Below are 24460 nucleotides of genomic sequence, written 5' to 3'. Positions count from 1 at the left end.
AGGTCTCCTGACTTTAAATTCTCTATTGTTCCTACTTTGACCAACGTGCACACCACGGGAAACTGTTCTGCCTCATTTACAGTTCAGAGAACAGAAGTCTTTCTCCAGGCTTTTCCTATAACTTGTGTCATGATTTCAGGGAGCCAAAATTATTTTAAATTTTGAGCATTTTTTTACTTACTGAGAAAGCAAATATCTCTGTGCATTAAGGAAATTTTAGAAATGTTTTAACTTGTGGCAAGACATAAACTATTCTTTAACAAGGCTGACTATTAATACTTAACAGATTACAATAGGCCAGAACCACAAAAAGGCAATTTTTTTGTTTGTTTGTCTGGTTGAGAACCTTAGCCTATATGAACCTATAGAAATTCAGTAAGATCGGCATCCTGAAATTAGAAATGCGTGTGAATACAACATTTAATTTGGTACTGTAGTAATTTGATTAAATACACAAAGGGAGTGTGTGGATTAATTGAAGCAGTAGAATATCAGCTTTGGGAATGAACTTCAATCCCACTATGGGTCCTAGATGAAATAATATTATAGTGTTGGCTATGCTTCCAGTGATTAAATATTTATGAAGCAGTTTAGTTCTAAATATAATATTTAACACAGTTTTAGTTTCATGCTGCTCTTTCTTTCAATCTCTAGAGTGAAATTTTTCTTAACCTGGCTTCTGCTGGAAAACTATTAAAAAAAAAAGCTGAAAATTTAACTAGTTTCTCCCCTTCATACTTTCTCTCTCCCCAGTAACAACACAAGCAGGGCACAGCACCATTCAAAATAACTATTAAATCTGGTCATTTCTTTATTTTCTCTTAACTGACATTTTGCATGAAATTAATAGTATAGAAATTTAATCAATAGAAGACAGAGAATCAGTATCAGCGGTTGGGATCCGAGGTGTGCATAGTGTAACTGAAGCTCTCTGATGAACTCAATTCTGCTCATCAAAATGTTTTACAGATTGCATCTTGTAAGTTACTAAAATTAAATGGTATTGAATTTTTACAGTGCTTTCCCCACTCCTGGTCAGTTGGGAGAAAAGGAAAAATGGAGCCTCAGAACCATACCCCATCAGTATGACTGCCAATTAGAGCACAAGATTATGAACAAAATGTGAGAGTTTAGTGTGCTTTTTAGGCAGACTCATGATGGCTAATCAAAGAAGGGCAGATTCTCGGTTATATAATATCCATCTGGTATTTCATTTATTCATTCAACAAATATTTACTAAACCCCTAGTCTGTGACAGGCACTGGTGTAGCTTATTAGAGCTATAGACATGAATAAGCTAAATAAAATCCCCGCTCTCATGTAATTTACCGTGAAATGACATACTTGAACTTGCTATTATTAGCAGAGAGGGGTATCAAGTTTAGATACTTGTAAGATGTCCAGAGCTCTTATCTTGTCCTTTTCTGTGCCTTAGCTTCCTTTTAATTTTAATCTCAGCCATACATACCATCCACACATTTTGTTACTGTTGTTCATCGTCTGTTTCTTAATCCAATGGAAGTATGTAAATTATGCATGACAAATGTAGTAAAAGGCAGTCAAGTTATCCTCTAATATTTTCAATGATTAAATTAATTCCTCAGATAAAGTTCTACTTTCTTACCTCTTCAATACTTGTTAGCTTGAGATGAGCAACGCCTTCATCTTTGGTCAGAAGAATGCAGTTCCAGGGGGACCATTCCAAGGACTTATCCCACCTGACCATGACCAGATCATTGAGATCCTTCCAGGCACTGAGCACTGACTGGGATGCCCAGATGTTCTCTACCAGGTACTGAATATCTTGGAGCTGCATGTCAAAACAAGTGTGAAAAATAATGTTTTCTTCTAAACATAACATTTCTTCAAGATTATTCTATTACTTGAGGAAATAATCATATTGAGTGTATTTTTAAAAGAGAAACATTATTCATGACGTTTTCAGTGCTTCTTATAGCTTCTTATTTTTCACCAAATCTCTGCTCACTCTGCCCAAGCTACATTATCAGTTTCACAGTCATGACTGTATCTTTAACCCAGAGAAAGCTGCATATATTTCTTCCAGTATGTTAATTTTACCTTACACATATATGGTATTCAGTGCTTTTCGAAATATATTTGCCACTATCCTTATCCTTACCTAACCCTTGTCCTCACAGTTATTGTAAGTCATTTTATTTCCACTTTACAAATGAAGAAATTGACATTTCATAAAGATTAAGCAATTTGCTTAGTGTTATTAAAAAGACTTCGCTGTTTTAATGAAAAAAGAAGGAAAATGGGGGAAATGAAGTAACTGTTTAAAAACTTTTTTAAAATCTAAACCATAGTAGCTAAAACTCTTGAAATGGTTTTTTATCACGAGGTCTGCATAGACTTAGAATTGCCAGAGGGGCAAGCTTCACAAAGTATAAGCATACACAAAAGAACCATTATTTTAAAATGTTTTTACGGGAAGGCAGGAATCTTTTCTGTAAATCAGTGAACAAATTTCATCCACGATTGGCAACCCTTCCTGATCATACCTGCATTAGGAAAGCAATTTTGGAATCATCTTCATAATCAGCTTCTGAATAGTAGAGCCGTTGAAGTAAACATTTGTACTTCAAAAATGATTCTCGTTGTCGAGTCTCATTGTCAAGGTTAATACAGTGACGACACCGGTATATGCGGTGTGAGGTGGATGAGACGGCAAACTCTGTGGAAGGCAAATAGAGCTGGCAACCGTGGCAAAAGTAAATCTTCTTATAAAACTTCAATGGGTCTTGAGGGACCTAAATAGTAAAAAACAAAAACAAAAAGAAAGGAAGGAAGTTATAAAAGTCAGGCCAAATACTAACCAACAGAAGCACTGAGGGCTAACTTATCTTAGAATGAGATAAAAAGTTAGTTAATTTTTAAAGTCCTATTTTCTCTTAACTTCCTATTCTACACAAAATTTAAATTTCAAGTAATATTCATTTATCCTGCCAAAGTGTTAAGAAATCTCTATTATTTTTAAAAAGAATTTAGATTTTTGGTGTCACACTACATTCATCTTACAGGCTAGATTCATGTGTAAATAAAAGCTCACTAAACAAAGTGTTTTTCTCTTTTCATTAATCTTAACACTAAATTTGGGGTGGCGCAATGATCGATATTCAAAACCTGAAACTCTGCATCATGTAGTGGTTCTATTTTTAATTTTTTGAGGAAATTCCATACTGTTTTCTGTAATGGCTGTACCAATTTAAATTTCAGAGAACAGAACACGAGGGTTCCTTTTCCTCCCTGTCCTTGCCAACACTTGTTATTTCTTGTCTTTTTGATACTAGCCATTCTGACAGGTATAAGAGGATATCTCATTGCCATTCTGATTTGCATTCCCCCCATGATTAGTGATGTGGAGCACTTTTTCGTGTACATGTTGGCCATTTGTATGTCTTCTTTGAGAAAATGTCTATTGAGGTCTTTGCCCATTTTTAATTGGGTTAAAATTATTTTGCTATTGAGTTGCATAAGTTCCTTTTTTTGGATATTAACTCATCAGATATATGGTTTGCAAATATTTTTTCCCATTCTGTAGACTGCCTTTCATTTTGTTGATTGTTTCCTCTCTGTGCAGGTTTTCCGTTTGATACAATCCCATTTGTCTATTTTTGCTTCTGTCACCTTTGCTTTAGAAATCATGACCAAAAAATTATTGCTAAGGTCAATGTCAACAAGATTTTCCTTATATTTCCTTTTAATAGCATTATAGTTTCAGGTCTTCTATTTAAATCTTTAACCTATTTTGAGTTGCTTTTGTATGTGGTGTAAGATAAAGGTTGATTTTTTTGCATGAGGCTATCCAGTTTTTTCAATATCATTTAGTAAACAAATGATCCTTAGAAATCCTTTTGTGGGTTTGTTTCTGGGCTTTCTGTTTTGTGGCATTGATCTAAGTGTCTGTTTTGTGCTAGTACCATACTGTGTGAACTACACAGCTTTGGAATATAGTTTGAAATCAGGAAGCATGACGCCTCCAGCTTTGTTCTTCTTTCTCGAGATTGCTTTGGCTACACAAGAGGTTTACCACTTTTGTGGTTCCATACACATTTTAGGATTTTTTTTCCATCTCTGTGAAAAATATCATTGGAATTTTGACAGGGATTGCATGGAATCTATAGATCACTTTGGGTAGTATGAACATTTTAACAATATTAATTCTTCCAAAAGGATTTCTTAAGTACAAAATAAACACCAAAAGTATGATCCATTTTAAAAATGAATAAATTCAACTTCATTGAAATAAAAAAAAACATCTGCCATGTTAAAGATACTATTAAGAGAATGAGAAGACAAGCTACAGACTGAGGGAAAATATTTACAAATCATATATCTTACAAAGAACTTACATATAAAATACATAAGGAATTTTCAAAACTTGGTAATGAGAAAATAACTCAATTTTAAGAAAGGGGGTGGTGGCAAAAGATATGTGCAGATACTTCACCAAAAAGTTATATGGATGGCAAAAAAAGATGCATGAAAAGATATCTAATACTATATTCATTAGGAAATCACAGATTGAAACATAACAGGATACTACTACACACTTATTAGAATTCCAAAATTAAAAGAGAGACTGGCAATACCAGCTGCTGACAAGGATGCAGAACAACTAGAACTCTCACACATTACAGATGGGGACGAAACACGGTACAGCCAGTGTGGAAAGAAAGTTTGGCCATCTCTTATAAAGGTAAATATGCATTTATCAGATGACTCAAAAATCCCACTTCCTAGGTATTTAGCCCAAAACAATCATTTTACACAAAAACTCACAATCAAGTGTTTGTAGTGATTTTACTCACAAAAGCCCAAAACTAACAAACAATCCAATGTCTATAACTGTGAACGGCTAAGCAAGCTCTGGTATATGCAGACAACACATGCAGACAACAAAAATATTACTCAGTTATAACAACAAATTAACAATATACTCAAAAACGGGTAAATATCAAATGCAATATGCTAAATGAAGGAAGCCAGTTCTCATAAAGCTACATATAGTAGGATTCCTTTTATATGACACACTGGATTAGGTGTAATCGTAGATATAAAATGCAGACCCGTGTTCGTCAAGGGTCAGGGAGCCGGGCAAGTGCTGATTACAAAGTGGCAGCATGAGGGAACTTGGGGGAAGGAGGCAAAACTATTTTTTATCTTGAGTGTGCTATTGATTATGTGACTGCATTTGTCAAAACAGACCCCCAGACAGTCAATTTTACCAAAGGTAAATTTAAAAACAGAATAAGATGGTATGTTATGTGAATGTGTAGAATATTAAATTCCATTACTGCAAACATAAAAGCTGAGTTAAGTATGTAGAGGACTAGAACGCAGCTTGGGCAAATAAAACACTAATTTGAATATGAAATAATAAAATAGGCAACTTTTCTCTTGGAGTTTTGTTATATATATATATTTTAAGACTTTATTTTTAAGTAATCTCTACACCCAACGTGGAGCTCAAACTTACAAACCTGAGATCAAAAGTTGCATGTTCTACAGACTGAGCCAGCTGGGCACCCTGACTTTTTGTTATATTCTCTTGCAATACAATTAAGTTTTAAAAATCCATTAAAGGGGCACCTGGGTGGCTCAGTCAGTTGAGCATCTGACTCTTGGTTTCTGCTCAGGTCCTGATCTCAGGGTCGAAAGATGGAGCCCCAAATCAAGCTCTGGGCTCAGTGGGGAGTCTGCTTGGGATTCTCTCTCTCCGTCTCCCTCTACTTCTCTCCCTGCTTGCACATGTTGTCTCTCTCTCTCTCTCTAAAAATAAATAAATAAATCTTTAAGGAATAATAAAAATAAAATAAAAAATAAAAATCCATTAAAAAAGAAAATATAAAAATTAATTTTATTTTTCTAAAAGTTTTGACTAAATATGGAGATTTTATATCAAAAAAGCAAAATAGATGTTTAACCAGTTTTGTAATAAATTATAACCCTAAATATAATCATTAGAATAAACACTAGAATTCTTTAGTAAACCACTCCTTTCTAAACTTTACTAAAACTGCTTTAAATAGTTTTGGACAGTGAGAAGGTAATAAGGTATTTTTCTTTGCTCTAGACAGCAAAATCCTCATAGAAGCCTAAGCATGTTGGAATTGGAAAAGGTAGTTTAATTCAAATACATGTTACATTTGAAGTTCGCTCAGGATATCTACACAGATCTGTTTAGTAATAACTATGACTAAGCAATATTATAAGGGAACACAAACAAGGCACATGTAGAATCTCAGACATGAAAAGTTTAGGGCACCTGGGTGGCTCAGTCATTAAGTGTCTGCCTTCGGCTCAGGTCATGATCCCAGCGTTCTGGGATCGAGCCCCGCATTGGGCTCCCTGCTCGGCGGGAAGCCTGCTTCTCCCTCACCCACTCCCCCTGCTTGTGTTCCCTCTCTCGTTGCCTCTCTCTCTGTCAAATAAATAAATAAAATCTTTAAAAAAAAACAGAAAGAAAGAAAGAAAGAAAGAAAGAAAGAAAGAAAGAAAGAAAAGAAAAGAGAAAGAAAGAAAGAAAGAAAGAAAGAAAGAAAGAAAGAAAGAGAAAGAAAGTAAGTTTAACTCTCTCTGAGGCCTCATGAAGGAGGGGACCTGTGAATTAAGTGTCAGAAAATGAACAAGAGTTGGCTGAATGAAATAGGGGACAGCATTCCAGGTGGAAGTAATAGTATGTTCAAAAGCATGATAGTGTGAGAGATCAGGATTGCACAGTACAATATTCAGTTTGGTTCAGAGAGTAGGGAGGAATTCAAACTTAAAAATATAGACACAGAAGAAGTTAAAGGACTAAGTTTAATTTATTGACATAAAAAACAATCATTTAAAAGAGATTTCACCAACAAGATGGTCTTCCACATGGACCCCGAGTAAAGCATTAAAACAAAATTTGAATGTACTTCAATTTACTATGGCATATCTCAGAATTCTGAGAAAAAAATACAGGAAAAAAAGTAGAGTACCTTAAGATGTCTTGCAACTTCTGGATTAAACAGAGGTGTTTTGATGTAATGAAAAAAGAGTGTTGCAATTCTTTTTCTGAGTCCTTCAAGATTATGATGTTTGACTCCTCTCATCATAAGGTCCACCTCTCTGTCAATCAATTCTAGAATTTCCTGAGTCAGTTTACATTCATGTTCCTATACAAAACACAAACATATTCACTATAGAATTTTTATTTACTGTTATTTTTATTTTTTAAAAAAGATTTTATTTATTTATTTGGCAGAGAGACAGCCAGCCAGCGAGAGAGGAAACACAAGCAGGGGGAGAGGAAGAAGCAGGCTCCCAGCGGAGCAGGGAGCCCAATGCAGGGCTCAATCCCAGGACCCTGGGATCAGGCCCTGAGCCGAAGGCAGACGCTTAACAACTGAGCCACCCAGGCGACCCCAGTATAGAATTTTAAAGTCACTAAGTTAGTTTTTGAAATTACCACCAAGCTGAAAACTATATTCCAAAAGAAAGAAATTTCAAAAGAAACTGGCAGGAGTATAAACTGGTGCAACTAATTTGGGAAAAAAAACTTGACATTGTCTAGTAGAGTTTCAGATATGCTTAATCTACAATCCACCAATTCCACTCTTTAGAGTGCTTTAGAGAAATGTGCATATAGAATCATTGTTCACAATAGTTTAAAATTAGAAACAACCAAATATTCACAAATAAATTGATGACATAAATAAGGGATGGCCTACTCATAAAAGACATATACTGATGGAATATCAAATGTATGGAAATGAATAAACTACAGCTATATACAATAACAAGCTTATATCTTACAAATTAATGTTGTTGAGCAAAAGCAGCAAGGCACAAGATAATATAGTATCATTCCATTTAAATAAAATCCAAAAATAAGCAACACTAAACTATATTATTTAAAGATATATATGTATATATATTTGTATATATATACATACATATATAGGTGGTAAAACTATTAAAAAAAATCAAGGAAATGACTACTGTGAAAGTCAACATTCTAATCCTACACCCTCCTCCCCTTGGGTATTAAGGAGGGCACGTACTGCACGGTGCATTGGGTGTTATATGCAAGTAATGAATCATGGAACTTTACATCAAAAACTAGGGATGTACTGTATGGTAACTAACATAACATAATAACAAATTATTATTAAAAAAAAAAAAGAAAGCCAACATTCTAGGGGATGAGTGGGTGAACTGGGATTACAAAGAGAAAGGGGTACTCGCAATGTTGGCAACGTCCTGCTCCAGGGTCGAGACAGGTTACATGGTTGGTAACTTCATATTTGTTAAACTGTATACATATGTGTATATTTTACACATTTTTTCTGCAAATTTGTATAATTCACAATAATTTTTTAATAAAGTGACAGAAATGAGTGTGGTTGAATAAAAAGTCCTAAGTAAGAGTTAAGTGATTAAGGTAGGATTTATAGGTAGTAAAATAGAAATAAGTTGCTCCAACTGCTCAAGAGAGGATTAAAAGAAACATAGTTTGAATGAAGGAGTCAGAACGTGAAGTCAAGTGTAACTGTAAAATATGTTCTCCTGTACTTTTTATTTTTTTTTATTTTTATTTTTTAAAAGATTTATTTATTTGACAGAGAGAGACAGCCAGCGAGAGAGGGAACACAAGCAGGGGGAGTGGGAGTGGAAGAAGCAGGCTTCCAGCGGATGAACCTGATGTGGGGCTCGATCCCAGGACTCTGGGATCACACCCTAAGCTGAAGGCAGACGCTTAACGACTGAGCCACCCAGGCACCCCCTGTACTTTTTAATACATACTTGATAAAGCTAACTCAAGAGTCTATATGAGGGGTCCTTGACTCTGAAGGCATATTAGAATGACCTGGGGGAGACTTTTAAAGGTTTTAACATTGCCCTCACACTTGAGGAACTAATTTAACTTCTCTGAAATGGGGCTTAGATATCATCCCTTATTCATTTATTTTCATATTCTCTCTCTTTCAATCTCTTTCTCTGTCTCTGTAAATCTTGCTCTCTCTTTCCAGCTCTCCAGATGATTCTAATGTGTACTCAGGTTTAAGATTCCCTGGTCTCTGTTAGTAATTGTCATCAAAGTAATATGTATTATTCATTGAGGGCTCCCTATATGTAAGCACTGAGATATATAGATTATATTTATTTATATTTTATAAATAGATATATACATACATATATATACACACATATATTTATATCCTCCAAGCAGCTAATTTTACAAATGATGAAACTGATTTTCAGAAATATTAAATAACTTATCTAAGATTATACAGCCATAATGAATAGATACAGAATTTGAGTCATGCTTAAAAAGGCCTTAATCCTCCATTAAAATATTGTTAAATAAATGTACACATAGATATATTAAGTTAAACATATTGTTTAAGATAAACACAATTTATTTTTGTAAGCCTATCCTTTGGTTTGGTTTTCTTTTTATTATTATTATTATTATTGTTATTGTTATTAACCAGCTTACGTTCCTAAATATGTCAGTTAGGAGGATTTCTACTGTATTCCCTACCTGTACTCTCTTTTTCCTAGTCTGACTTTTTTACTGCCCACCATAGATATCATGCTCATTTCTGACTTCTGGACCTACTGCTTCTCCCTTTTTTCCTAACTATCTCTATCTTCCAATGTTAGTCACTACACAAACATGTTTAAAAAGGTAATCCAGGACAAAGGCAGTCAATGCCTAATTGAGTCAATGCTTCTGTTCTCAAGATGAGGAGAAATGGGGGCGCCTGGGTGGCTCAGTAGGTTAAGTGTCTGTCTTCAACTCAGGTCATGATCCCAGCATCCTGGGATGGGGTCCTGCATTGGGGAGTCTGCTTCTCCCTCTCCCTCTGCTGCTTCCCTCCACTCCTGCTCTCTCTCTCTCTCTCAAATAAATTAATAAAATCTTTTAAAAAGAAAAAAAAGATGGGGAGAAACACAAGCGATCTATGGAGACTTACCTCCCAACAAGAACCATTTATTCAACTATTTAAAGTGTCTTAAATCATTAAGTAAAGAGAAAAAAATTAAAATACTCTAATGCTGTTTTAACTGCTAAAAATAAAATTTTCACTGAAAAGTGCCAAAATATATAGACATCGCTGCTTTATTGAACTGAGTATTAATCCCATGCCATATATTTGCATCCATTGCACAGAGATGGGTATAGTTATGCTTAGAGTATTTATTGTGCTATATTTACATTTATTATGTATCATAACATATAGTTTGAGAATTTTTAGATAAATATGAATACATAAACCACATCCTCCCCAAATTATACCAAAACAATATAGCTTGTTGACAAAATAAATTCATATGTATAAACATTGATTAATCATCTTTATAATTAATACAAAACAGTTTATTTTAGTATTCATTTTTTTAATTGATAGTGATACTTCAAAACTAAGAGAAAGTTAATGTACCTTCACAGTATGTTTAAGTGTTAGGAGTACATCCAGCCTTTCATCTTGAGAGATGTTTTTCAGCATAATGCATTTATAGATGCTCTGCAGCTCTCTGGCTCTGATGGTGAACGGTGTATCCATCTCAATTATTTTGCCACTAAATGTTCTCCATACCTTTGGAGCTGAACACTTGAAAATAACATTATGTTTATAATTATCAGTTAATTAAAGGTTAAAAATAATTTTGTTACTTCTACTAAAAGCTAACTTAGTATCATGTACTTTATGAATAAAAGTACCACTAAAACTTGAGGAAATTAATTGAAGAATTTGTAGACCATGGGAAAGTAAAACATTTTAGGAAAAAAAAAATAAAAGAGCTATTTAGTCTGTGGAAGTGCAAATATTTCTACAGAATTCAGAATTTGCTACTAGTTTGTACTAATTAATTAGTATGTTGAATGGCTTAATGGGTATATGGAGTAACTCATCACCCTTTGGGAAAAGGCATGCTATTTGGAATGTTTAAAAAAATGATCTGCTTGGTTCAATTATATTGATTTATAGAACTGTATATTGATCATGCTTTGCCAATTGAAGACAACTTCTGTGGAGCAATGGTCACAATTCTCAATGCATTAGACCTACAGATACTACAAAATGGGACTCTGTAAGTTACAGTTTTGTTTCCGATAAACATAACTCTAACAAGTTCACAGTTCCTCACAAAGCAGATGTCCATAGTCAAACGGTTATATTTAGCTATCTTAGCAGGGCTGTGGCCCCTGCCTCCTGATGACGGCTACGATTCTCACTCCCTATTTCCAAATCTGGCTTGGTGCCTCCTAACCTAGGCCACCCCATGAACTGAGAGTTAGAAAAGGCATTCACTTCCCCTGAAGCTCATCTGCAGACTCCTGGACTAAGAATTCAGGAGATGGAGTGTGGAGTGAGACACCAGAGACACCACTAGGATGTTTATGAAGATTAAGTCTCTGTTTGACACTGCTCCTGTTCCCTCTCACCGAGAATTTAAGAAAAGATGCATTCACCTAGAAATGTCACAGTGAAAACTCACTATTTTCTCTTCTTCTTTATGGTATACAGCTGCTCAATTTCTTTCCTGATTTTAATTTATCAGAAACAAGGCTATTTTGATCACGACTTATTAACTGTCCAAATGCTGGATTTTTTATAGGCTGAATGGTAATTGCTTTGGAGACCTGCAGTCCAATTTATGCCATACTTGCAGCCATTTAAATCTTAGATTTGATATAATTTAAAGTTTAAAGAGAAGCCCATTTATGGGAACAAATCATCAGGAATGCAGACTAGCCAAATAGAAAAATAATATAAGGCTATATTGAGAATGACAGGATCATGAGGAATTTTTAGTTGCAGCTTAAATTACTTTTAAATTTTTTTACATTTCATATTAGCTAAATTACATTGAAAACTGAAAAGTACCATCTAAAAACAACTATATTTGATATGTTTTCAAAGTAATGGCAGCATTTTCTGATCAAAGCCAAAATAAGTGCTGTTCAGAGCTAGGAATTTTCATCAGAAACTTTAGATTCTCAGTTCTAGTTTTAATTCAGCAAATGAGAGGTTGCAACCCTATAATTAATTTATATTCTTGAGGCATAAATCTAATATTAAATAATGTACTGCTACTTAGCAGACTGATAGAATTAACTAAAATTTATTAAGGATTATAAAAGGGAAATAGCTCAATAAGAAAATATCTTGTAGGGGTGCCTGGGTGGCTCAGTCAGTTAAGTATCTGCCTTCAGCCCAGGTCGTGATCCTGGGGTTCTTGGATCAAGCCTCTGGAGACCCTCGTCAGCAGGGAGTCTGCTTCTCTCTCTTCCTCTGCCCCTCCACCTGCTCGTGTGTGAGCTCTCTCTCTTTGTGGCTTTCTAACTAAATAAATAAAATCTTAAAAGAAAATATTTTGTCATTTAATTATTGTCACTTAGAAATATATATATATATATATATATATGTTTTTTTTTAAATAGATACAGCCTTGTTTGGGGTAGGCCTCAGAGTTTTACTAAAGTTTAATGTTTGTTTCAAAGATTCTTTTAAAAGTTTTAAGGAATAAGCAATCTTGGGCTAAGTTTCATACTGTGATATTTTAAAGTCTAACTAGTATCTTAATCTTTCCATGCAATTTTCTTTAGGGTGGTTCTATTAAATGCAATTTCCTTTCTTCCAGTAATGTGGACAATACCTTTTGCTCTGCAGGTGGTAACTTACTTCATTTGTAAAAATCCAAGTATAATTACCTTCTAATGATATGCCTAGTTCATCTACTAAATTGTATTTTAGCTGATAGACTGATTTAACTCCACCTCCCCTCCAAGTTTTTAGCCCCATCTAATATAGTATGATATGGTAATATCTTGGATTTTTTTTCAAATATATTCAACATCCAAATCTTTCCCACCCTCCAATTTTTAACTCAAACCCTACCTTTTCCATAAAAATTCTTAACTACTATGTTTTGAACTAATGAAATTGCTAGTATCTGAAGCGTTATTGTACTTGTAAACACACACACACACACACACACACACACGTATGAAGTGTCTCTGTTTCAATCACTCAGGGCAATGAAATTTAAATCCAAATTGTTCTATAGTTATCTTGTTTGTTAATTTTATTTCTCCTGAAAGACTGTCTGAGTAATAAATTTCTCACAGTTCTGTATATCTGATTGGACCTACCATACTCATTCATTCATCCAACAAATATTTGTTGTGTTTACTATATATTATTAGTCAGTGTACTAGGCAGTGTAAATAAAATACTATACTGATTTTAAGAACCCTCAAATCTAACAATATGTAAAGATAAGAACATAAGTAATTAAAATAAAGGGTGATTATGCTTGATGATTGCAAGTAAGTAGGTAACTAACCACAGGTTGCTATGAAGCAATTACTTGGTGAATAGAAAATCATGTCTAAGATGAAACCTGAAGAATAACCAGGAATTAGCCACAGTGATATAATCAAAGAATCCTAGATTTGAAGTTTGAATTTCCCTAGTTAGCACTAAAAGATATAAAAAAAATTCTGTTTGACAAAGCTGTTTTTATACTTGGATGTATTGCTGCCAACACTGATAAGTTGGTCTTCATTCAAGTCTAAGCTTCTTTGATTTCAGGCTTTAAGGTATATATATATTTTTTTTACTCTGACACAGGAAAATGCGTCAACTTTGCTTATTTCTCTTCCCTATTTCCTTTTTTCTTTGAATGCTTTGCCTGTAATAAGAGATGTACAACAATCATGTTCTTAAATTGCTTCGGAAAAAGGAGCGTAATAAATTCCATTAAGCTGCCAACAATTCAGACAGGGCAGACTCCGGAGGAGAGAAACAGAAGAACAGCAGGAAGACACATTTCAAGGAAGGGAAGGTGGAGAGATAACAAAAACCTTGAGAGCAGCAGGCTTCCACACAAGAGAAGAAATGACTGCACTGTGAGAGGGGGCTTTCTTCCTCCTAAATTAATACTTAGGTCCCCAAGGGCACAAATTAAGAATAACCCTAACCCCCCAAAAGCTACTGCATTGTGATCAACTTTTCTTTTACACAGCAAAGGGGTTTTGTTCACACACAGAGGACACCCCTGTGAACTATGGTGCTCAGAAAGAAGCAAAAATCGGTTGCATTTTTCTATCCCATTAGCTGTTGGCCACCAGAGTACGGGGGAGAAAAAAAACATTTAAATGAACAGAGCTCACAAGGACTGCAGTTTTTTAGCCCGTGACTGTGAGAAGTGGTATGTGAATCAAAGAAATAAATGGCCTTGACTCTAGGGAAAATATCCTGCAGAAATTCAAACTGTCTCTTTAACACAGTTTGGGTGAAGAAAACCCAAGATACATTAGAAACTGGCTGATGGTTTTTTATTCGAATTTCTTGGCCTGCTTTTTTTCATCTCCGGCAGCTTGTGAGTTATAACATTTGATAACCTGCCGCCGAGGTCAATGTTTGATGTGTTAAAATTACAAATTATTTAACTAATACTTCAAAAAAATCTTTAGATTAAGCCTTTTATGGAGAGTGAAGGCATAGTATGAATCCATAATACCCTGATTAGTTTAATGCCTTGATTGGACTAATTGGAAATAATATCATTCATTACTCAGAGAAATTCTATGTTCAGGATAAGAAGATTAAAAATATAAGTTCAGTAAACCACATAATATTTAGATACAATGAAGTTAAAACCAAACATAAAATTTTATTCTCCAAAGTTATTCCCAAATTATAGGAAAGTAAATATTTTCTTTATATATCTATATGTTATGGTGCTAAATGTGGATCTTAAAGTCTGCATTATGGCTCTGATTGTTAGTTTCGACATTTGAAAAAACTCTGACCTTGTCTAGCTTCAGGGATTAGTTATAAGCTACTTTTTCTTAGTAATCAAAAACAAAACAAAAAACCCAAAAAAACCCCACAAACTGTAGGATAATAAGTTACTTCAAGTTTTATGAAATCAGTGCTGTCTCCTCTTCAATATTGGAGACAATGGTAGATGTGGGGGAGAGGAGAGGTAGACAGGCCTAAAGAGGAATAGATATTGTAGAAGTATTTCCAAGGAAAGACTATAAAATATATCTCTATTGTTTTCTATGATGTTTAGTATGGCATCCTATACAAAAAGGTGATTTAAATGAATTTAAGTAGAATAACAAAGATTTTATAATTTACCATAACAGGTTAAAAGTAGGCCAAAGTCACTGTTAGTCAGTATTTTTAAGGACTAAACTAATTAAGCTATGTAATGGATTAGGATCAGCTTCAAGTGAAGCAGTTCCAACCTATGGATGTGTTTTCCTTGCCCTAAACAAGATTTTGGTCAAAACTGCGATAAAATCCCCTTGTATCAGCTAAAATGCCCATTTCCTCTAAATCTTAGCCCGAGGACCAGTGAGATTAACTGGCTTATCAGCTGAGGTGACCGTGAATTTAAAATCTAATTCTAAAACCTATGACTCACTAAAAGCCTTTCCCCTGATTTCTGCAAGTTCTTGTGGCTAATTTTTCTCTCCTTCCTTCAGTCTTCTGGTCTTGCATCCTTGGGCACTGTCCTGAATCAGTATATGGCCCAATCATTTCTCTCGTTCCCTCTCCTCTTACCAAAAAAATTATCTTGCCCTTAATTTTTAATTTATTTAGTAATATAACTAAAAAGTTACAAGGGCCACATTGTGCCCCATTGCCTTCCAACCGTCTCCTCACTCTACTTTCTCTTCTTCTCTCTAGCAACACTTAAAAAACTTCCATCTTCCTGGTAATTCTTCCTACATTCAAGGATTCTTCAGGGTCTCAGTTTCTACCCCAACAACTTAACAGTTTTTACAAAAAAAACAAAAAGACCAGATCTTTCTTCCTCATGAAAATTTTTGTGAACAAAATTTCTCCATCTCATCTTTTTTTTGGTGAGATTTCAAGACCTTTGTAGAGTGTGACACTTCATGAGAAAGGGCAATGGTCATCAACTGGCTCCAGAGTCAATATTACATGCCGGGACTTTATCCACTTTGAACTCTTTATAATTCAACAAAGGTTTAGGTTCAAAGCTAGACATGAGGTCTGGGGTGGTGGGGCAGCGGGGGGGTATAAAGGCATAAGTAGAATAGACACTCTGTAAGTATTAGAAGAAGAATTTAAAATAGTTTATAGGAAACAAAGCATCAGAGAAAGCTTAAGTAGGAATTCCTGTAGAAGGTCTAGCCTGGAATAAGGAAGAGTAAGTGCCACTCGTCTTCCCTGTCCACTGCACCTCAGAGGCCCCCGGCTCCTTCAAACATTCTGGGTCCCTGTTGCCTGAAGTCCATGCTGTCCTCGTTGGTAAGGTTAATAATAAGACACACAAGGAACAGAGTTCCCAGTAGTGAAGCCGGATTCAAGATAAAGAAACTTGCTAAAGAAATAAGCTTAGTTTGAAATATGACTCTGGAGAAGTATGAATATTATGCTTTAATCTTTCCTAGAATGAAGATGTTCAAGAATTTGAAATGACAGTATCTACATAGCATAATTTCTTGATATTACCTGAAATATGAAATTATACAACCATTATTTCTGTCCCTTAGTTTTCCTCCCTGCCTTCCTCCACAAGCATTTAGTAAAACTCAATGATAAGCACTGTGCTAGGATATGAGGATACAGAGATAATAGACAGCTCTTGCTGAAGAAACTCAGTATCTAGGCATGAGTCAGACATGTAAATTGATATAAAAAAACTGACCACTATATACTAAAACAGAAGTGAAACAGGGTCTCATGAAAGTGTACAGTACAGGCTAGAGTAGGACGATCAGCAGATCCCTTCTGGGAGAAGGGGCATCTGAACTTGTTTTAAAGGGTGCGTAGCTAGCTACTAAGGAAGGAGGGAAAGGATGTTCCATGTAGAGGCGACACTGGATGCAAAAGCATGGAAGGCACGTGGTCTTTCTGAGGACGTGCAAGTAACTGAGCATAGCGGGCGTAGTGTGGCTATAGTGTGCAAGCAGAGATGACCGTGGGACAACAGCAGGACAGGTGAGGTGTGCTGAGGATCAATTATGAAAATCCTTACTTCCTGAGGACAGTGGAGAAGCAGGAGCAGAGCTGTGTTTAGTGAGGTCACTATGGCAGTGGTATGGATGACAGGAGGGTACTGTGAACTAAGGCTGGAGACTGAGAGCCTAATTTGGATACAGAAAGTAATCCAAACGAGAAGGAAATCCACATTCAACTGAATCACTGTCAAGCTCACACGTACAAGACAAGACCTGTCTCATGACAGCCTCCGAGGGGACACAGCGAAGCAAAAGAAAGGAACTGCTCCACAGCATCTCTTCAGAAGCCTCCCATCCTTTCATCTTGCAGCAGGATCACAAGGCATTGCACCAAGATTCAGATTAGCTGTGGCTCAAGTCTTGCCCACCTGGCCTGTTTGGGTACATGCAAGGTCATCAGGGTGCCATGGCAGAGCCATTTCCCTATACACCATAGTAGTGACTTTGAAAAGGAAAGAATAAAGGATTGAAAAGATTATTAAAGTAATAGAACAAACTGGTTGGTGGCTGGACGGGGTGTCAAGAGTAATGCCCAGGTGTCTGCCTGAAGCAAATGAATAGATGATGAAACATTCATGAAGATAAATTATGTGAGCACCACAAAACAGGATCAGTTTGGAAATGAGGGGCCAGGGACTGAGGAGATGATTTAATTTCAGCATTGACATGTCAACTTAAGGTGTACCTTAAGTACCTTAAACCTTGAGACACCCAAAGAGCAGTAACAATAGGCAACTGGATACATGATTTGGAAGCTCCTAAGAGAGATCTGGTCTGGACCTGCAGGGAGTTCCAGGCTGTAGGTAGTAGTTAAGTCCACAAGAAAAACTGAGATCAAACAGGAGAGTGTATTAGTAAAATGAGAGGAGGGCATTTATAGTATCAAAAAAACATGGTTTTTAAGAATGAATGTTCTCAAATAACAAGAACCATTCAACTAGAGTCACTATAGGCAAAGATCTTGAAGAACTCTATCCCTTTTCTTCTTGTGTCTGGATTGGCTTTTAATTGTTTGGAAAGATCAGGTTTACAAAAGAAGACTGGTCACTATGGAAACAGGCTATGCAATCAATATCAAACAGGCAGTTTCAACATGAAAAGATAATTAGTTTTTCCCTTAATTGTATGTTTTCATGGTTTTCAATAATCATATATGCTTTTGATCAGAAAGTTCTAGTCAGTTAATGACCTGGTGAGCAAAAGCAAAAACATTAATCTATAGCTCTTTCCCCCAGGTTGCTTACTATGAGGCATCCCAAACCCAGACATTTTGTGACTTCAATAACTCTCCATTTCATCAGGGTGTGCAATTCATCTAACTTCCTTAGCCAGCCTAAAGCTAAATGAACAGTCACAAGGAAGGTATCTTTATTTTTTCCTTCATGGCCAAAACCTTTTAGTTAAGAACATACTAATTTCATGTTAATTGTCAACTGTTAGTCTAGGCCACAGTTAAAAGTCTAAAGCTGTACCAGAAAAAAGAAAAACACACACAGAAGATTTAAACATGCAAATTCATACAATGTAAGTCTCTTCTTTAGTTCATTATTCTACATTTTTAAACTCAGGATACATTCTTATTTAAATAACTGTTACTTTACTAACCTTATCCAAAAAAGCTTGTGTCAATTCTTCCCGGTTTGCCATATATGCAATGTATCTATGCCTCCCAATGGAAGCAATTATCTGGGTCTCTTTTTCCAGAAGTTCACACAAAGCAGCTTTCCTTTCAGCTCCAGTGAAAGACTGGTTAATATGTGCAAATTCTTCTTGCTGCCAGACTAGAGGAATAACATGAATGACTCTTGAGTTTTTAAAATCCCACATCTTTTCAGAAAATTTTTTACCATGATATCCTGACAAACAGTATTTTATTTTTATGTCAATTTGAATAAAATTATACATGAATATAAGCATTCATATTGTTCACCTGACATGAAAAAATAGGATAAAATGGAAGCTAAGAAACTTAAAGCAATAAAATTAGAATCAAACAAAGAGAAGCCAAAGGAAATCAGCCCAGATAATGTCAAATTATGCCTCCCAGTAAGCACATGCTCTCCCCAGTATTGAAAAATATATGGTTTGGGTTTGTAGCAGCCATGAACATGTACTACTCAGACTCCCTTTCAAGAGAATACCCGCTTTTGCTACTTAAGCGAAATAAGGAAGTCAGATAAAGACAAATACCATGTGATCTCACTCATATGTGGAATTTAAGAAACAAAACAAATGAACAAAGTGAAAAAAAAGAGAGAGGGGGGCAAACCAAGAAACAGACTCGTAACTCTAGAGAACAAACTGATGGTTACCAGAGAGAAGGTGGTGGGAGGAGGGGGAAAGAGGTGATGGGGATTAAAGCATACACCTACTGGGGTGCCTTGCTGGCTTGATCTGGGGGTTGTAAGTTTGAGCCCAACCTTGGGTATAGAGCTTACTCAAAAAAAAAAAAAAAAAAAAGGAAAAGAAAAAGAAAAAGGAGTACACTTGTGATGAAAAAAATAAAACAAAATGATTAAAAAAAGATTAACTTCCCTCAGGAAGATAACCCCCCCAGAAGAAGATACACAGAGGGTAACATGTTATTTCCTTCCCATATGTATGTATATAAATATATAAATGTGGTTAATATTTTGATACATATATTTCCCATATATATATAAATGTTTTTACTATTTTGATATATGTGAAAAGACCTATCATTGAATTGTTTTTTTACCTTTCCAGCTAAATTCCTCTGTCAGATGACTCAAATTTCTTAGTTTTAAAAATAATGACTATTATTTATTTTAAAGATTTATTTACTCATTTTAGGGGCACCTGGGTGGCTCAGTTGGTTGAGCAGCTGACTCATTTTGGCTCGGGTCATGATCTCAGGGTCCTGGGATCAAGCCCCACGAGGGGCTCCGTGCTCAGCCATGAGTCTGCTTGAGATTCTCTCTCTCCCTCTGCCCCTTCCCTCTCTCATGCTCTCTCTCTCTCTGAAATAAATTGTTGTTTCTGGCCTTCTTCTGTTACATACAACCACTGCCTTTGAGAATATCTAATTTTAAAGTTTTATCAAACTATTTCTTCTTCCTCTCAACTTTCAACTTGAAATCATCCTGATCAGGCCAAGGACATGCCAGTGGCAATCTTTATAAGAATCCACTCTGTCCCTTACTGGGAATACATTATTCAGACACTGTACAGCTTGGTCTATTCAAAAAGATTTTTAAATTTAAAAGCTAAATTGTCTTCAGCAAAAGGGTTGTAAATTTAAGGGCTAAATTATGTTATGAAAGTCCAGGAAATCTATGATTGATGAGTTTATCCTTTAAGAGTAGTTCTACCAACCAAAAGAACTTTTAAAAATTAGACAAAATTCACATATCCAAAGGCAGTATATGAATGAAGAGAAAAATTGCTTGCTTGTGGAAATAATAACTGAGATAATTTATCTCATGGGATTATATAGATGTTCCCAGAAAGCAAATAAAAATTGAATGATATAAGTAAGCCTATTTTACTTCTAGTTTTACATTAGAAACCTTTGGGACCAGTAATAAATTTAGGCCACTAGGATATTACTTAAGCTATCCTGCCAGCCTCAAATAGCAATATACTGCTCTCCTAGATTAATACTTACGTCCTGGGTGAATCTGGAGATATACAGTATATATGCACTCAAATTCACTTATAGTCATATATATTCAGACTTTACATTTTGCTTAAATTATCAGTATAATTTTTTAAAAGGGAACAATCCAGTGAAGCTAATTAGAAATGAAAAGAATGGGCTTTAATTCCAATAAAATTCTCCATTAGATGAACAACCACCCTGTAAATCTATAGTAAGGAATGGAACATGACATCAGAGAAATACCATGTCCCAATTACCAATAAGGAATATAAACACACAGGGATCAGGAATAGATGGACAAAACTTATTTCCTATCTGAATTAACAGTTTCCAGACCTATACAGAAAATACACTGAAGAAAACAAGAGAGATTCTGCCCCCTTTCATAAAATATATGTTCCATAGGGATGATGATAATAAAAACAAAAACAAAAACAAAACTGGAATACTGAATTAATTTTCTAGGACTGCCATAACAAAGTACCATAGACTGGGTGGCTTAAACAACAGAAATTTATTTATGTCCTCACAGTTCTGGAAGATAGAAGTTCAAGATCAAGGTGATGGCACGGTTAGTTTCTTCTGAGGGCCTCTCTCCTGGGCTTCTAAAGGGCCACCATCCTCCAAAGTCTTTACATGATCTTCTATGTGTGTGTTTGGGGGGAGGGATGCGCACGCGCGTTTGTGTCCTAATCTCCTCTCCTGATAAGGACATCAGTCATACTGGTTAGGGCTTGTCCATATGACCTTATTCTTTTCTGAATTACCTTTTCAAAGGTCCTCTCCCCAAATTCAGTCATTTTTTGAGGTACTGGGGATTAGGACTTCAACATATGAATTTTGGAGGAACGCAATTCAGTCCATAACGGATGTCAATATACACCAATATTTTTAAATAAAAAGATATTAAAGGAACTAGTTCATTTGAAAGAATATATTTATTTTATCTCCTTAACTTATCTTCTTGGACAAATCATCCAATTTCCAGGGTCTGAAATTCAACTATAAAATGAAAGGATAGGACTAGTCCTAAAGTCTATACACATTCTAAAATTTCTGAGATCTAAACTTGCAATTTCCAAATAAGAAAGAGCAGAATATACAAGATTTTGTCCACTACTAGCAGTTTCCATGCATCTGCTTTTTAAAATTCTCATTCACAGACTGAAAGCCTGAGTGGAGAGAACTAAGAAAGATTCAGACTGAACGCCCAGAGCCAGATTATGTCAATGGACTCCAGAAGCTAGAAGTCAAGGTACCTTGAGATCAAGAAGTAATAATTAGAGAACAGTCAGAAAATGCTGTCAGCACAAGTCAAAACGAGGCAAAGGGTTAGGAGATTCAATTCAACAAATATTTACTAGATATAATGAGCAAGGGTCTTATCAGGTGCCCTCGGTACAAATGTAGACAGTTAAGAAAGTGGTATTTACAGAGAATCATGGACAAGGAAAAGAGGCTCTGAGCCTAATTTGTGCTGTCAAGAGAAGTTTCCTAAAGATGATGACCCCTATGCTGAATCTGAAGTAAGAGTGACAATTCAGACCAATGAAAGGAGTCACCTTCAACATACTGCTGTTAAGAAAAAGAAGAAAAACATAAAAATAAAACCGTGTTGCCTGCAAATGGCCTTGACTTTGATACATTATATTATCTTACATAGTTAAATTTATTTTCTTAAAATGATATATTTTGCTTTTATTACTGAGGGACATACTACCCAAAGGAAAAGTAAACCTAGTAGAAGTTGTAATTCAAACTATGCAATTATCACTAGGAGCCACAAGAGGGCAGCAGTTTCAAAGACAAAAACAAAACAACTTAAAAATTATTATTCTGAGAGATTTGTTTTTTTTTTAAGATTTTTTATTTATTTATTCGACAGAGATAGAGACAGCCAGCGAGAGAGGGAACACAAGCAGGGGGAGTGGGAGAGGAAGAAGCAGGCTCATAGCAGAGGAGCCTGATGTGGGGCTCGATGCTACAACGCCAGGATCACGCCCTGAGCTGAAGGCAGACGCCCAACCGCTGTGCCACCCAGGCGCCCCTCTGAGAGTTTTAATTTAGAATTTTAGGGCTGGAAGAAAACTAAGAAATGCTTCTTTTACATAAGAAATTTCATTTTCTCCCACACAAATCATGTGTAGACATACAAAGTATGTGTGTTCTACTTTAATATAGAAAATCTGTATAAAATTATTTACCATATAACAATAACTTATATAGACATAAGTCTTTGCACTTTGAAAGTACTTTCATAAACGAAATATTTATTTTCACTTTATAAAGCCCAGTGAAGTAAATATGCCAGAGATCATTAAATCCTTTTAAAGATGAATAACCTGAGGCTTTGGAGAAGTGAGCGATTTGTCCAAGTTAATAGCCATTAATAAGTAGAAAAAGTAGAACCTCATTTGGCATATTTTCTGCTGTTTTGCACAACTGCCTGTCAACCGAACAAAATAACAATAATATCCAAATTATTTGAATAGAATTCTACTATGAATAGAACTTTAGTTTTACACTTGTTAACAAGACCTTTCACAGACACCTTGCCAACACTGCTGTCTTTTAACTCTTAACACTTAGAAACAAACTTTGTTTTCATCTGAGAGAAAATGAAAATAGAAGTGAAGTTTAAAGTAAAACAGAAAGTATTTGCAGACGTCAACGATTAGGAGAAAGGGGATTCAGACGTAAAGTCCAGGGAGAAGGCTGTTACCTCAAACGTTGCCACATTCCTAAAGCCACTCGATTTTGCATGTTACCAAAGAGAAAAATGTATTAGTGTTGCTTGTTAGACCTAGTGTTTAATTGTTTCATCTTTTGGTAAATAGCATGTTACCATATAACTATTTAAACAGACCGCTTATCTGACACCTAAAATTGTATTCAATTATATGTTCTGTGACTCAAGCTAGAGATGGCTGCATTACACCATCTTTGAGTCTCCCCTTCATCGATCCACTCATTCATTCTATCAATATTTGATGGGCATATGAACTAAGCACAGATAAAGAGGTCATCAAACAACAACAACAACAACAACAACTAAGTTATTCTCTCATGGAGCTTACAATCCAGTAGTGAAAATTAATGTTAAACAAACAAACAAAAATGTGTTATTACAAATTGTGGTGATGACATAAATGAAAAGTTTGGGGTACCATGGGAACGTGATGACAACAGGATATCCAAGTTCTACTGTCAGTCACAGAAGCCTCTGAGTAGGCGACAAAATTTCAGCTGAGATTGGAAGGAGGAGATAAGAAAAGGCTTTAAGAACAGTGTGTCTAGGGGCGCCTGGGTGGCTCAGTGATTAAGCATCTGCCTTCAGCTCAGGTCATGATCCCAGGGTCCTGGCATGAGCCCTGCATCAGCTCCCTGCTCAGCCGGAAGCCTGCTTCTCCCTCTCCCACTCCCCCTGCTGGTGTTCCCTCTCTCGCTGTCTCACTCTCTGTCAAATAAATAAATAAAATCTAAAAAAAAAAAAAAAAAGAAAGAAAGAAAGAAAGAAAGAAAGAAAGAAAGAAAGAAAAAGAACGGTGTGTCTACTGCCCTGAGTAGGCAGTGTTTAGCCGGTCAAGTAACAAGCTTTTAATTTTGTCAACGACTAGCACACATCTTGTGGAAGAAATAAGGGCTAAAAGTCACTTGTGTAGAGAATATGCATTTATACTGATCATTAATGGATGGGAATTAAAAGGTATTGCCCAACCCTCCTCTAAAGAGCAGAAGCAGAGACAGGATGTTGAACTGAGGGATTCCAAATGGCTCAACTCTGAGTTCACAAATTCCCAAGACCATCAGAGAACCAA

The 24460-nt window shown here is 35.6% G+C and overlaps 1 protein-coding gene across 1 annotated transcript in view; it reads right to left on the bottom strand.

Annotated features, from left to right (window-relative positions):
• The window catches only part of IQUB (IQ motif and ubiquitin domain containing), a 45065-nt gene that overhangs the window by 2374 nt on the left and 18231 nt on the right, over window positions 1–24460 (bottom strand). Inside the window, exons 7-11 of the mRNA XM_008705900.2 lie at window positions 18626–18801; window positions 10449–10619; window positions 6996–7172; window positions 2526–2774; window positions 1625–1810 (exon numbers count right to left, since the gene is read on the bottom strand). Of these exons, the coding sequence (XP_008704122.1) occupies window positions 1625–1810; window positions 2526–2774; window positions 6996–7172; window positions 10449–10619; window positions 18626–18801 (959 nt within the window). The remainder of the gene's footprint in view (window positions 1–1624; window positions 1811–2525; window positions 2775–6995; window positions 7173–10448; window positions 10620–18625; window positions 18802–24460) is intronic.

This window comes from Ursus maritimus, unplaced genomic scaffold (assembly GCF_017311325.1).
Source record: "Ursus maritimus isolate PB19 unplaced genomic scaffold, ASM1731132v1 scaffold_3, whole genome shotgun sequence".
Lineage (NCBI taxonomy): Eukaryota > Metazoa > Chordata > Mammalia > Carnivora > Ursidae > Ursus > Ursus maritimus.
The sequence above is the reverse complement of the archived record's forward strand: the minus strand, read 5'-3'. Positions and strand labels throughout refer to the sequence as shown.